General features: G+C 43.4%; 1 protein-coding gene across 1 annotated transcript in view; it reads right to left on the bottom strand.

Annotated features, from left to right (window-relative positions):
• Positions 1-9,664, bottom strand: part of LOC307135127 (NACHT, LRR and PYD domains-containing protein 3-like) — a 74,037-nt gene extending 64,373 nt beyond the window's left edge. The window contains exons 1-3 of the mRNA XM_079831323.1: positions 9,562-9,664; positions 6,683-6,739; positions 5,756-6,072 (exon numbers count right to left, since the gene is read on the bottom strand). Coding sequence (XP_079687449.1) covers positions 5,756-6,054 — 299 coding nt within the window. The 5' untranslated portion in view covers positions 6,055-6,072; positions 6,683-6,739; positions 9,562-9,664. The remainder of the gene's footprint in view (positions 1-5,755; positions 6,073-6,682; positions 6,740-9,561) is intronic.
• Positions 9,665-15,003: the final 5,339 nt, after the last annotated feature.

Genomic DNA, 15,003 nt, shown 5'->3' with positions numbered 1-15,003 from the left:
ACCCGCCAAGCGAGCCTCCGCGGGCCCCTGATCCCTCACAAGCTCCTCAGCCGGTGGTGCTTCCGGAGGAAGCTGCTGGCCCCTCCCACGGGCGTCCATCAGTGACTTTCGCGGCACCCGCGGATGAGCAGATGTTGATCGCTGCATCGGAGGGGGAGTTCCAATCCTCGGAGGATGAAGATTCGGCTGTACTGCCTCCCTCTGGGAGAATGGCAACGGTCAAGTCGGACCCCGAGACTGCTATGCTTTCCCGGGCCGCCGGGAAGGTCGGGCTTGAGTGGAACCCTCCACCACATCCCGAACCTTTCAGGTTGGATGATTGGTTTCTCGGGGCGGGTCGCGCTGGTTCTCAGCGTCCCGCTCCGGTACCATTCTTCCCGGAGGTGCATGAGGATCTGACTAGGTCGTGGACAGCGCCTTTCAGTGCCAGAAACAGACCTAGCGGATCCTCCCTCCTCACTACCCTTGATGGCGGGCAGGCCAAGGGTTACGTGGGAATCCCACCAGTTGAGTGGGCCGTCGCGATGCAACTGTGTCCGGCGACTGCCTCCAACTGGCGCGGTGACCCACGTCTCATCCAACCTAGTTGCGAAGGCTTACAGGTCCTGCGGACAGGCCGCGTCCGCTTTGCATGCCATGAGTTTGCTCCAGGTGCACCAGGCCCAGGCGCTCATGGACATGCACGAGGGTAGACCTGACCCAGAGCTCCTCCGGACCTCGCCACCAGGCCGTCCGAGTTGGGTCCCTGCATGCCGCCTCGCTGCCCCGCTGCGGGTACGTCTGTGGTGCCGATGGCCCCGCTTGCACGGTCCCTGGGCTAACGCTTCCCAGCAGACCGTCTCGCTGGCTCATCCGTACCATCAGACTCGGCTATGCGATTCAGTTCGCCCGGCGTCCCCCCAAGTTCAGGGGCGTTCACTTCACCTCCGTGTCGAAGGAGAACGCTCCTGTGCCCCAGGCGGAGATTGCGGTCCTACTGGCGAAGGACGCGATAGAGCCGGTCCCTCTAGCCGATATGAAGTCCGGCATCTACAGCCAGTACTTCATTGTACCCAAGAAAGGCGGAGGGCTACGGCCGATCTTGGATCTGCGGTTCATGAACCGGTCCCTTCACAGGCTGCCGTACAAGATGCTCACGCAGAAACGCATCTTCAGGTGCGTCCATCCCAAAGATGGGTTTGCAGCGATCGACCTGAAGGACGCGTACTTTCATGTCTCGATTCTCCCTCGACACAGACCGTTTCTTCGCTTTGCGTTCGACAGATGAGCATATCAGTACAAAGTCTTACCCTTCTAGCCCTGTCGCCCCACATCTTCACGAAGGTTGCGGAGGCGGCCATTGCTCCCATGAGAGAGTGTGGCGTTCGCATCCTCAACTACCTCGACGACTGGCTGATCCTTGCCCAGTCGCGAGGGCAGTTGTGCGAACACAGGGAAATGGTGCTCAGACACCTCAGCCAGTTGGGACTTCAGGTCAACTGGGAGAAGAGCAAACTCTGCCCCACGCAGAGGATCTCTTTTCTCGGGATGGAGCTGGACTCGGTCGCCCAGACAGCGTGCCTCACCGAGGAGCACGTCCTGTCGGTGTTGAACTGCTTGAATTCATTCAAATGCAGGACAGCGGTACCACTGAAACATTTTCAGAGGCTCCTGGGGCATATGGCATCTGCAGCCGCGGTAACGCCGCTCGGATTGCTTCATATGAGACCGCTTCAACACTAGCTACACGATCGAGTCCCAAGATGGGCGTGGCACAGCGGATCCCTCCGTGTCCAAGTGACGCCGAGATGCCGCCAAACCTTCAGCCCGTGGTCGGACCCTTCATCTCTACGGGCAGGAGTGCCTCTAGAACAAGTGTCCAGGCATGCTGTTGTCTCCACGGATGCCTCATCCACCGGCTGGGGTGCCACGTACAACAGGCTTGCAGTTTTGGGTCTGTGGACGGGGCCCCAACTGCAATGGCATATCAATTGCCTGGAGTTGTTAGCAGTTCGTCTTGCACTCAGCCGCCTGAAGGGGCCGCTCAGAGGCAAGCACGTTCTGGTCCGTACGGACAGCACTATGGCCGCTGCGTACATCAACAAACAAGGTGGTCTACGCTCCCGTCGCATGTCACAACTCGCCCACCATCTCCTCTTGTGGAGTCAGAAGCATCTGAGTTCGCTTCGTGCCTCTCACATTCCGGGTCTGCTTAATCATGCAGCCGACGAGCTCTCACGTCAGCAGGTGCTTCCCGGAGAGTGGACACTCCACCCCCAGGTGGTCCAGCTGATCTGGAGTCGCTTCGGGACCGCTCAGGTAGACCTGTTTGCCGCCCCGGACACGACCCACTGACAGTTATTTTATTCCCTGACCGAGGGGACCCTCGGCTCGGATGCTCTGGCACACAGCTGGCCCCGGGACCTACGCAAATATGCGTTTCCCCCAGTGAGCCTTCTTGCACAGTTTCTGTGCAAGGTCAGGGAGGACGAGGAGCAGGTCCTGTTGGTCGCTCCGTATTGGCCCAACCAGACTTGGTTCCCGGAACTAATGCTCCTTGCGACAGTACCTCCTTGGCCCATTCCTCTGAGGAAGGACCTCCTGACTGAGAAACGGGGCGCCCTCTGCTAGAGCTCCCTCTACGAGACGGCTCTACGCGTTGAAGTGGAACCTATTCGTCGACTGGTGCTCTTCTCGCCGAGAAGACCCCCAAAGGTGTACGATCAGCTCGGTGCTTTCCTTTCTACAGAGCGGGTTGGAGCGAAGGCTGTCTCCCTCCACCCTCAAGGTATATGTTGCCGCTATCGCCGCTAACCATGACTTAGTAGACAGAAAGTCCTTAGGTAAGCACGACCTGGTCGTCAGGTTCCTGAGGGGGGCGAGGAGACTAAATCCACCTCGCCCTCCCTCTATACCCTCTTGGGACTTAACTCTGGTGCTTACCGCACTGCAGAGGGCGCCCTTTGAGCCTTCGCTGTCGGCTGAGTTAAAAGTTCTGTCACTAAAGACAGTACTCCTGACTGCATTGGCCTCTATCAAGAGGGTAGGGGACCTGCAGGCATTTTTGGTCGACAAATCGTGCCTGGATAGGCCCACTGGATAGTGGATGCCATCGTCTTGGTGTATGAAACCCAAGACGTGCCCTGCCTGCTCGGGTTAAGAGCCCACTCCACTAGGAGTGTAGCTTCTTCCTGGGCGGTGGCTCGTGGCGCCTCGCTGACAGATATTTGTAGAGCTGTGGGCTGGGCGACACCTAACACGTTCGCTAGGTTTTATAGCCTGCGTGTAGAGCCGGTAGCTTCCCGTGTGCTCGCTTCCCATAGTCAGTAACACCGGAGTGCCCGTTCTAGTGTCGGCTTGCTGCGCCATTCCCTTCCCCATGGAACGGAAACGTGCGCTTATTCTGCTCCAGTCGAGTTCCCCTAGAGATAGGCGAACCGTGTCAAGTCCTCCACAACCCGCAGCAGTCGGATGTGGCGGAACATCCAACGCCAGGTTTAACACTCGTATGCATTGGTGGAACTTGTGTTGGACTGGGTTCCATATGTTGTGACCCCCACGGCAGTCCCGTATGTGTATTCTTCCACGGTACAGCTCCCTACGGCAAGCTTGTGTCTTTCCCTTTCCCCTGAAGGAGGGAACGGAGACGTACGTCCCATCGCCACAGTTGCTGTACCATCACTGCAGTACTGAGCCACTGTGTTCGGCTCCTCAGTGAAAAAAAACTGCGGGTTGCTCTCGCTTCCTGTTTATACCCGCGGTGCGGGGCGGAGCGCGAGATGCAAATCCCGCACGCCAATGGCCATTGGCCCGTTCTCTATATCTCGAAGCTGATAGGGGCTCCCTGAAGTGATCCCAATTCGTCTTATGTCCGACGTACGTCTCCGTTCCCTCCTTCAGGGAACGAGGGTTACCATATGTATCAGACAATAAATGTCTTATATCTGGACATTGGAGTCAAAGTTCATCACTGAGTCTCATATTAAATGTCGTCTCTAAGTTACACTAGAGCAGTTAAAGGGATAAAGGGACCCGTTAAATTCTCCCAAAAAGGAAAATCAGGACTCTAGGACTCAATTCTTCCCACTGGTCGCTCTGGTGTGAGTAACTTTCTCAGTTGGTCGCACCTTTTTTATATGAATCATAATGAGCAGACTGAAGAGACGACGGCGGAAGATTTGGTTTCAAAGCGAAATGTAAAAGTGCCTATTTAAGTGAGTTTGTCATTGTACTGTTTTGTTGAAGCACACATTTAAAAGAAAACATGACTAAAATCACATATAACAAAAGTATTATGTGTTTTTTATAATTTCCATGTCAACGCGTCATGCTGGTCACGTGACACGCCGCAGCCTCAATAGCGCTGTATAGCAGATCTCGCTTTTATTTCCTTTTTCATTCAAAATATTCACAAACTATGTCATCAACTTCCTGATATTCCAGTTCTCAAATACAAGTGTGTGTGTTTGTTGTTGAAAAAAACATTATTATTAGATTAATAATAAGTTAGTTTATCTATAATGCGTGATAATTCCACATTAGTTTGCGCCACAGTTCAGAGAATCAGATCTGACAGATTTACAACACATTCAACACATACATTTACATACAACACAACACAATCATACATTTACAACAAATTCATCCCCTTCTCCCGATATACATGACAGTAAGTGGCAGAAGAAAAGAGTTAACTTTATAGTTACTACACAATGTGTATCTGATATGATAAAAACACCTCATCAATTTATATTTGAATGGATTGTTATTGCCGCTTACATCAGTATATATTTTACAAACTATAAATGTATTGTTTTGCTAGCACTTATGTGTATTTAAATGTCTGAAAGCTAAAATAAACCTCAAGTGTTTGAAAAAACTGAATAGTTGAGATATATGACACCGTCTCTCTCCAACTCAGCTCCAGCCAAAGCACATTTGAGTTTATCAGCTGATCATGTGACGCACTGAACGCTTGAATCACAACGGTGTGATCGTACACTAAAGCGTTAATGGAGTACATATGCCAGCAGGGAAACAAAATAACCTGAACATTATGAACTCGCACCAATGCAACCGTGGGAAAGTTTTAACTTGCACATTTTCAATACATTATCACATTTGCCACCATTTTGTTCCTGAAAATCCAGTCATTATTTACTCAACCTGATGTTGTTCTAATGGCTTATGATCTTCTTTCTTTTTCAGGCCACAAAAGGAGAAATGTTGATAAATGTCCTGCTTGTTTTCATCTGTATAATGGCAGTACATACTGACCAGCTTCAAGCTTTAAAAAAAGATGCAAAAAATTTAACAGAATGATCCCATCAGACTTTCCTGACCTTGTCTGTTGGTCTGCTGTGAGGCAGGAAAAGCACACAAGCACATCATTTTGAGAAATCAAGATGAATTAAGACACAAACAGATGTCTAAAAGTGTGACACACCCTTAAAGTGTGAGTTCTTTCTTCTCTGAGGTGAATATCTCCAGAACGGCTGTCAGATGACAGTCCATAAACACTAGAACTCCACAGAGATATTCACCTCAGAGATCAGCATTCTGGGATACTTTTGCATCTTTTGTGTAAATCTTGAAGCTGGTCACTATTCACTGTCATTATATGGAGGAGCATCAGCATCTTTACATTTCACCTTTTGTGGTCAGAAAAAGAAAGAAGGTCATCCGGCATTAAAACAACAGCTTGAATAACAGGATAACAGGAGTCAATAATGCCTGAATATTCCCTTTATATCACTGACTACAAGTTTACACTCACACAGGGTCAGAGGTCACTGCTTCACTGAATTTAGGAGGAGGATCCAATGATCGGTCACTCTTCACAGACACACAGCTGGGGTCAGAGGTCACGGCTTCACTGAATTTAAGAGGATGATCCAATGATCGGTCACTCTTCACAGACACACAGCTAGGGTCAGAGGTCATGGCTTCTCTTAATTTAGGAGGATGATCCAATGATCGGTCACTCCTCACAGACACACAGCTAGGGTCAGAGGTCATTGCTTCATCACTGGGTTCTGCAGATGAAGATCTCTCACTGCTCCCTCTGTTCTCCATGACAAACTGACTTCAGACCTGCACACAGAGCAAATCACACATGACAATATATACAATATACACTCACCTAAAGGATTATTAGGAACACCTGTTCAATTTCTCATTAATGCAATTATCTAATCAACCAATCACATGGCAGTTGCTTCAATGCATTTAGGGATGTGGTCCTGGTCAAGACAATCTCCTGAACTCCAAACTGAATGTCAGAATGGGAAAGAAAGGAGATTTAAGCAATTTTGAGGGTGGCATGGTTGTTGGTGCCAGACGGGCCGGTCTGAGTATTTCACAATTTGCTCAGTTACTGGGATTTTCACGCACAACCATTTCTAGGGTTTACAAAGAATGGTGTGAAAAGGGAAAAACATCCAGTATGCGGCAGTCCTGTGGGTGAAAATGCCTTGTTGATGCTAGAGGTCAGAGGAGAATGGGCCGACTGATTCAAGCTGATAGAAGAGCAACTTTGACTGAAATAACCACTCGTTACAACCGAGGTATGCAGCAAAGCATTTGTGAAGCCACAACACGCACAAACTTGAGGCGGATGGGCTACAACAGCAGAAGACCCCACCGGGTACCACTCATCTCCACTACAAATAGGAAAAAGAGGCGACAATTTGCACAAACTCACCAAAATTGGACAATTGAAGACTGGAAAAATGTTGCCTGGTCTGATGAGTCTCGATTTCTGTTGAGACATTCAGATGGTAGAGTCAGAATTTGGCGTAAACAGAATGAGAACATTGATCCATCATGCCTTGTTACCACTGTGCAGGCTGCTGGTGGTGGTGTAATGGTGTGGGGGATGTTTTCTTGGCACACTTTAGGCCCCTTAGAGCCAATTGGGCATTGTTTAAATGCCACGGCCTACCTGAGCATTGTTTCTGACCATGTCCATCCCTTTATGACCACAATGTACCCATCCTCTGATGTACCCATCCTCTGACCCAATCATTTCAAATTGGTTTCTTGAACATGACAATGAGTTCACTGGACTAAAATGGCCCCCACAGTCACCAGATCTCAACCCAATAGAGCATCTTTGGGATGTGGTGGAACGGGAGCTTCATGCCCTGGATGTGCATCCCACAAATCTCCATCAACTGCAAGATGCTATCCTATCAATATGGGCCAACATTTCTAAAGAATGCTTTTAGCACCTTGTTGAGTCAATGCCACGTAGAATTAAGGCAGTTCTGAAGGCAAAAGGGGGTCAAACACAGTTTTAGTATGGTGTTCCTAATAATCCTTTAGGAGAGTGTATATTAGAGTATTGATTATTTGTCAATAATATCCATTATACTTTAAAAAAATGCAGAAAATTAATAGTTTGAATAATTGCGATGAGATAGTAAATAATTACCTCTACACTTCAACCTCAGTCTGTATGTTTTAGGCAAACAATTTGTGTGATGTGTCAGGAAAACATGGCTCCTATTATCAAAACTCCACACACACACACACACACACACACACACACACACACACACACACACACACACACACACACACCTCTCGCAAAAGCAAACACTTCATTCAAAGCCATTTTAACTTTTCTAAAACTGGTGCTTTTGCGTAGTAACTCTACACACAAACATCAAATGATTGGCCATACACACACCAAACTACACACAGATGTGACAAATGTAGTGAACTATAATACGTGACTGTTACGCATCTGTGACTTACAGTCTCTGTCAAACGTTTGGAAACATTAATAATGTTTAATGTGTCTGAAAGAGTCTCTTGTGCTCATGAATCTGATCAAAACTCCAGTAAAACATTGAAATATTCCTCCAGTGTAGATCAGCTGTTCGTTCTCACACACACACACACACACACACACACACACACACACACACACACACACACACACACACACACACACACACACACACAGTGTAGATCAGCTGTTCTCTATGTGAATATATAGTAAAGTGTCATTTATTCCTGTGATCAAAGCTGAATTTATCATCATTACTCCAGTCTTCAGTGTCACATGACCTTCACTAATCATTCTCATATGAGGATCTGATGATCAACACACAGTTATGATTATTATCAGTGTTGAACACAGTTAATTTTCAGGATTCTTTGATGAATAGAAAGTTCAGTGAACAGCATTTATTTGCATTTATTAATATACATTAGGGCTGCACAATATATCGAAATTATCGAAATATCGCAAACGTTCATATCGCGATATGCATATCGCAAGGGCACGCAATATCTGAATGATTTTAATAGGCTACTTCAACATTGTGAAAAGTGTATGTTTTAGGTTGATGCATATATCAGAGAATAGACTGAGCACACGACTGTTACTTATGTGACTTGCTTGACGTTAAAAATAGTTATTAAATGCAATTACTTGCGAAAAACAACTCCTTGCAGTCTCACGCTGTCTGCCACACACACCGAAATGTGCGCACAAGCCGTTCTTTTTTCCATGACGTGTTACACACTCGAACTGTCAAATACACACACAGTTATTTCAAAATGGCTGGCTTGATGAGTATTAATGTAAACACAGTCGGTTATGCTTGAAGTGAAAGATATCAGTAGGGGAAAGAAATAGATTTTACACACTTAAAGGGGCACTTCAGCGCTGGGAAGATGAATCTGTATTTAAACTGGGTCATTTATGTATTAGAAATGTAAAAATATTTTTGAATTTGGTGCCATCCTATTTCATTGTTACATATTATCAGGAAACATTCCCAATATTTTCCCCCAAAACAATGCATTTAGTTAACAAAATTACAAAACATGTCTTAAATGTGAATAATAAATCCTCTGAGCGATGATGCATGTGAATCAGGATCAGGTTAATGATATGAAACTATTAAACTGGTCAAGTTGTGTAAACCTGCGGTTTATCCAGAATGAAATGTTTTAGTCAGTGGTGGGCCGTCAGGGCTAGCAAGGCCTTCTCTGTTAACACTATCAGAATCACTGATAAAAATTTTATATATTTTTATATATATATTTCATGTGAATCAGGATCAATTTAATGATATTATACTATTAAACTGGTCCCATTGTGTAAAATGGGCAAACCAGCGGTATATTCAGAATGAAATGTTTTAGTTATATTCTACAAGCTTTCCATAACTTTATTTTGCAGCTAAATAATAGAGCATGTATAGAGGAACCATCAATATTACACACACAAAGAAAAGAAAACGCAAAAGCATAAAAAGTTCTTGAAAAAGCTTACCAACTCTTTTTCAAAAGTATAACAAATTTCTTTCAGGTGAGGTTCAAAGATTGATCATAAATGTATAAGAAGAAAAATCAATTATATTCATCACGGCAAAACCGTGTCAGATTAGTCAGGGTTGACTGTACACAAATGTAAATTAAATGCATTATAGGCTCCTCACCAGAACTCGGCTACTGACGGAGCACAGAGTCCATCCTCCTGTAAAGATTGAGTTTAATATGATCGCACACAGAAAACACAGGACAATAAATGACATGATATCAGAAGCTGATGAATGAACTTACTGTAATGTGATATTTATGACCATTTTTAACTCCTGGAAATGAGACTTTACATCTCGTCAGAATCGAGTTTTTACTTTCGATTTGGACTCACAGGTGTTTCCTCAGAACGCGCATGCGCAGGAGGCCTCAGGTGTCAACAACACATAAACCCCGCCCATCTCTCTTCTTCTGCTCTTAGTGTTCAGTCGCTCGTTAAATGTGTTTAGCGCCTCCTCCTGTACTGGAGATGTCATTCATTATTTATATTCACTGCACTTCCAGTTTAGTTATCATTTGTTTCACTATAATTCTTTATAAATTCATGTTTTTTTGTAATAAATATGCACTCCACATTTCTTTACATTTCCCTCACAATTATCTGTATTTGTTTTATTAATGAAAAATAGTGTATTACAGATTCTGATGTCTTTTGTTTCTATTTATGAATGTTTATATTGAATTGAATTTCTCCAAGAGGAATCTCTATTCTGTTGTTCATTAGATGGTGTTTGGTATTAACTTCTGAATGTTTAGTGATTTTAAGTCACATCTGCTAAATGAATGAATGTATTAAAGCTTTCTGTCCTTTTCCTCCATGTTAGGATTCTTGTGTTTGTTCACATTGCTGAGAGAAATCAATAACATGAACACAATATCATTTCTTTATCGCAGGTCAACAACAAACTGAACTGAACACGAGCCGAGAACTAGTGATGGAGAAACGGAGCTTTTCCAAACTCCGAATCAACTGAACCGATTCATTGACTAAATTATTCACTCTTGTGAAGCGCTCGAGACGCGCTGGCGACCCCTGCTGGTCAAAACTGTGACACTGCAATGAGAACTCAGACTAAACATGTGTGATGAGACTCTTTATAGCACAACTTTATTACATTACATATAATCCACCATTAAATATGAAGTGTCTGGTTAATTTCTGTTCTTTTATTAATTTGTAGAGCTTGTTGTGTGTGTTTTAAAGGCAGGCCTTGGAGACAATTCACTTTCACTCATGTTTTATTATGCATGTTTACTGAAATTAATTAAAACTGAACCGACATGACAAAACTGATCCGATCTGTTAAACCCATGTGTGATGAGACTCTTTATAAAACAACTGCACGTTTTCATGAAAGTGCAATTCATCACATGTGATCTACCGTCTGTATAATTTGTGCTTGTGTGTGTGTGTTTTAGGGCTTGGAAGCGATTCACTTTCAATATTTCTATGAGAACCCATGATCCAGTGTCTTTCGAAGTTTTGAAAATCTACCAATTGCTTGTGGAAATTGCACCAAAGCTATTAAAAACCCAAGTGAGCTGATATTTCCCCTTAACCCTTGAACCCATAACATGTCTCATGACTGTTGTGTTTGCTCCAGGGTGTGTTTTATTGACATGGGATTGATCAGAAACCCAGTAAACACTGAGACATTTTCTGAAGCCCAGATCCACTTGTGCTTTGTGAGTAGCATATAGACTCGATCCCCTTTCTCCAACAGCAGCGTTAAGCCGTTTCCTCCGTTCTCTGGAGGAGAAGCTTCACTCTTGTGATGAACTGCTGTTGCTTCTTGCTTTCCATTCCTCATCAAGACCAGCCTTGTTCATGTGTAACTCCACAATGGTAGAAGAAACTGAAATAGTGAACTCCTCGTAGCGCTGCTGTGAATATCCCTGTTAAAGCGTGACACAGATCTCCATGGAACAGCTGGACATGCATTATACACGTGTGTTGATATTGTTTTCAGCGTGTGGATGAACAATACCTGTGGCCTGGTTGTAGGCATCACCAACATTAGTGTAGACATTCTTGTAAACCAGTGTCGTATCTTTGTCAACTGGTCCAAAGAAACCCTTGGATCCTAATGAAGCTGAAAACACCAGCTTTGGCTTGTCTGAAGAGAACATACGCCTTCTTAAAATGAGGACAATCGGCTCAGTAGCAATGCAAACAAATGATATCGGCCTAGAACACTTTTTCAAACACATTTCTATACAAAGATTATTGGAGCGTTTTATAGGGGAAAAACTAAACACTATTTCAGTCTGTCTACTTCAAAACTCCACATTTAATTCAATGGGATTCATGACATTTCTTTGTCATTATTTTTGAAAACTGTAAATCCTCCAGCAATAGTTTTTCCCCAATAGATATTCTAGCACACAGGTCTTCAAACACATCAGTCTCACCTCGGCTTTCCTTCTTGAGTTCCTCAATCTGAGCTTCACTGTCAGCCAGTCTGAGCTCCAGAGCTTTGAGTCGCGTCTCCATTCCTCCAAGATCCTTCAGTAGTTCTGCACATATTCCCAGAGGACAAGTACTGGGTCGTTTTCATCTTTAGTGCTCAATTCAGAGGCCACCAGTTCAAATATAAGACATTTGCACAGAAGCAGAAGAACTGCTGTTGTTAAGCTCATTCTTAATGCTAAAGTGTGTTAGAGATGTGTGTGCTGTATTCATCAGAATGCCACAAATCTGACGCTTTTATACCGTCATCTGCAATAATTCACATGTGATGGACAATTTAGCCAATGCCAGGCAAACACAGCATATGACTGTTTCTCAAAAACACTGCTGCTCTATATTTGTGCTTAATGTTTCACAAATGGAGGCAATATTGACAGACTAAAGCTGAGGATGTTTTCTTTGGCAGCTTCATCTGTAAAAACACTGAACTCTGGACGTTCACTAATGCTCACAAATCTGTGTTTTAGAACAGCACTTGTGATATGGATGAACACATCTATATTATTATCATGTAAAGCTGTTGATTTGTAATGTTTTTAGAATATCATGTGTAATATTATAGCCAGTAAAAGGGGGGATTATGAACAGAACAAATCTCTGGAAATCCCCTTTGAATCAAACCTTTGACTTGTGCACTATGGGATGGCAGAAACTGTAAAGTGCTTGATGTCCCACTGACACCTGTTGTCTTGATCATGCTCATGTGTTTGATGATAGTCATTAGTTTGGTCTTTATAGCTCTCGTGTTCCCATTGGTCTGTGTTTAGCTTTGCCCGTGTAAGCACTGTTCCGTAAGTTGACGTGAGCCGAGCCGTGTCTTTGTTTGCTTTATGTTTGCTCATGTTTGGGAAATAAAGCTGCACTGGTTCTCCAACATGCCTGCAGTGACTCATGACAGAACGCTGGACTGTCCAATATGAGCAGCAGTTTGAGTATTTCACCTTCATCAAGACAAACATCAGGAGAACATCAAGCACAAAGAACATCACAGGGACGCTCAGAGAATGCTGGGAGAAGTTAGAGAATGTTGTTTTCTCTCAATGTTACGAGAATGTGTTTGAACTAGGAAAACATTACAAGACATTATTTCAGGAGCGTTTATTACTAACATTTCCACAACTATTACATAACGTTAGTGAAAGTTCTGGTTCCTCTTTTCCTGTTAGCTGGGGATAAACAGAACACACACACTTTTTCTGTTGTGTTGTTTTACACACGTCTTGTTAGATTTGACATGTGTGATGTTTTTTGGGTGACCAAGCTTTTCATGGTTACTTATTTATTTTACTATCATTATTGTATTATTTTACTATTATTTGTTGTTTATAGCTGCTGTTCTTCAGTTTATTGTATGTACTTCTGCTGTTATTTTATTTTCTCCCTTTATTTGTAGTTCATATATGAATGCTGCTTCAACACAATTCACATCATATGACAGATTCATAATTGTATTTCTCTTTTTATTTATTTTTTATACTTAGAACTATCCTTGTTCTGTTTCCATGGCCCTTTTTATGAGCGAGAGACGGACTATAATACATATATGGGATATTTCAGTGGCATCTGTAATTGTTTGATGTTTTCTGTTTATGTGGAGGAAAAGAGAAAAAGATTTGACTTGTGCTGTCTAGTTCTGTTTGAGTTTGTGTTCTTGCTGTAGAAAATGTAAGCTTTGCTCTTTATGATTCCATGTTTTGGACGGTGGACCTCCAGAGACTCTCACACAGTTTAGTGGAACTACTACTACTACAGTCAAATGGGAATCTTAAAGTAAAGTTTGATCTGTTATTTGTGTATTCAAATATTTAATGTTCTTACTTTACTGTGAAATCCAGACCTGTGGCTGTAAGAAATGAACGGCTTACATTTGACGTTCAGACGTTTTCTTCACATTTCCAGAATTATAGAATGGACTGTTCCTCTAACGTTCACATTAACCAGGAAAAACATTGAGAAATAGCGTTTTCATAACTCAGTGTGAATGTTAATCATAGAGCATATTTCTGTCCGCTGGGGAGGAGTGTGTTGAGGAGTGGCTAAAGTTATCTCAGGGGGATTTTAATGATCTGGCCTTGAAGGACATTTCTTAAGGCTATCGCTGGTCTCTGGAGCTCTGGGCCTGGTTTATCAATCTAACGCAGAAACCAGCGCAGAAATCATCTCAGCACAGGGTTCACGTGTGATTCATCAATCGCTCGTTTCCACCAATCCCATCGCACGAATGATAAATGTGGCGCTAAAAACAATCGTCATTCATATCTCCTCATCTTCCAGAACGCTTCGCTATATTTCCTGCACTTCTTTATCATCTTGTTGAGATCTCCATACACTGGAAAAATGTGCCGTAGAATTCATCCTGGCAGGAGCTTTTGGAGGATCCTCATTGGCTGCTGCCAAGCCACTCCATAGCAACCAAACAGAGCACCCTAGCAACCGTTTAACAAGACCTGTGTCTCTGCATCAGAGCGTTGTGTAAAGATGGGGCTCGGATCTTTGACTCATGCTAGCAAACTGGACTTTCAACATGCTAGACATGCTAGCAGTGAATAGCTACATGCTAATGGCAATTAACTTAGGGTTAAAACATGATAAACACAAGTAAAAGTGTTAGCATCATGCTAGCTAAATACTAATCGTGTTAACATCATGCTAGCAGCATGCTAATCGTGTTAGCATTAATGCTAGCAACATGCTAATTGTGTTCACGTCTTGTTAAAAACATGCTAGCAACATGGTAATTGTGTTAGCATCATCCTAGCAAAATGCGAATTGTGTTAGCATCATGTTATCAGCATGCTAATTGTGTTAGCATTAATGCTAGAAACATGCTAATTGTGTTCACATCTTGTTAAAAACATGTTAGCAAAACGGTAATTGTGTTAGCATCATGCTAGCAAAAGGCTAATTATGTTAACGACAATGCTAATCATGTTTGCATTATGCTAGCAAATTAGTAATTGTGTTAACATCATGTTAACAAAAATGCCAATAGTGTTAGCATTATGTTAACAAAAATGTTAGTTGTGTTAGCATCTTGTTGAAAACATATACTAGCAACACGGTAATTATGTTAGCATTATGATAGCAACATGCTAATTGAGTAAGCATCATGCTACCAACATGCTAATCATGCTAGCATCTTTTAATAGCAAAAATAATAGCAAAAATGGTGATTGTGTTATTATAATTTCAACATGTTAATTGTGTTAGCATAA

Source organism: Gobio gobio (genome assembly GCF_949357685.1).
Source record: "Gobio gobio genome assembly, chromosome: 12".
Taxonomy (NCBI): Eukaryota; Metazoa; Chordata; class Actinopteri; order Cypriniformes; family Gobionidae; genus Gobio; species Gobio gobio.
The sequence above is the reverse complement of the archived record's forward strand: the minus strand, read 5'-3'. Positions and strand labels throughout refer to the sequence as shown.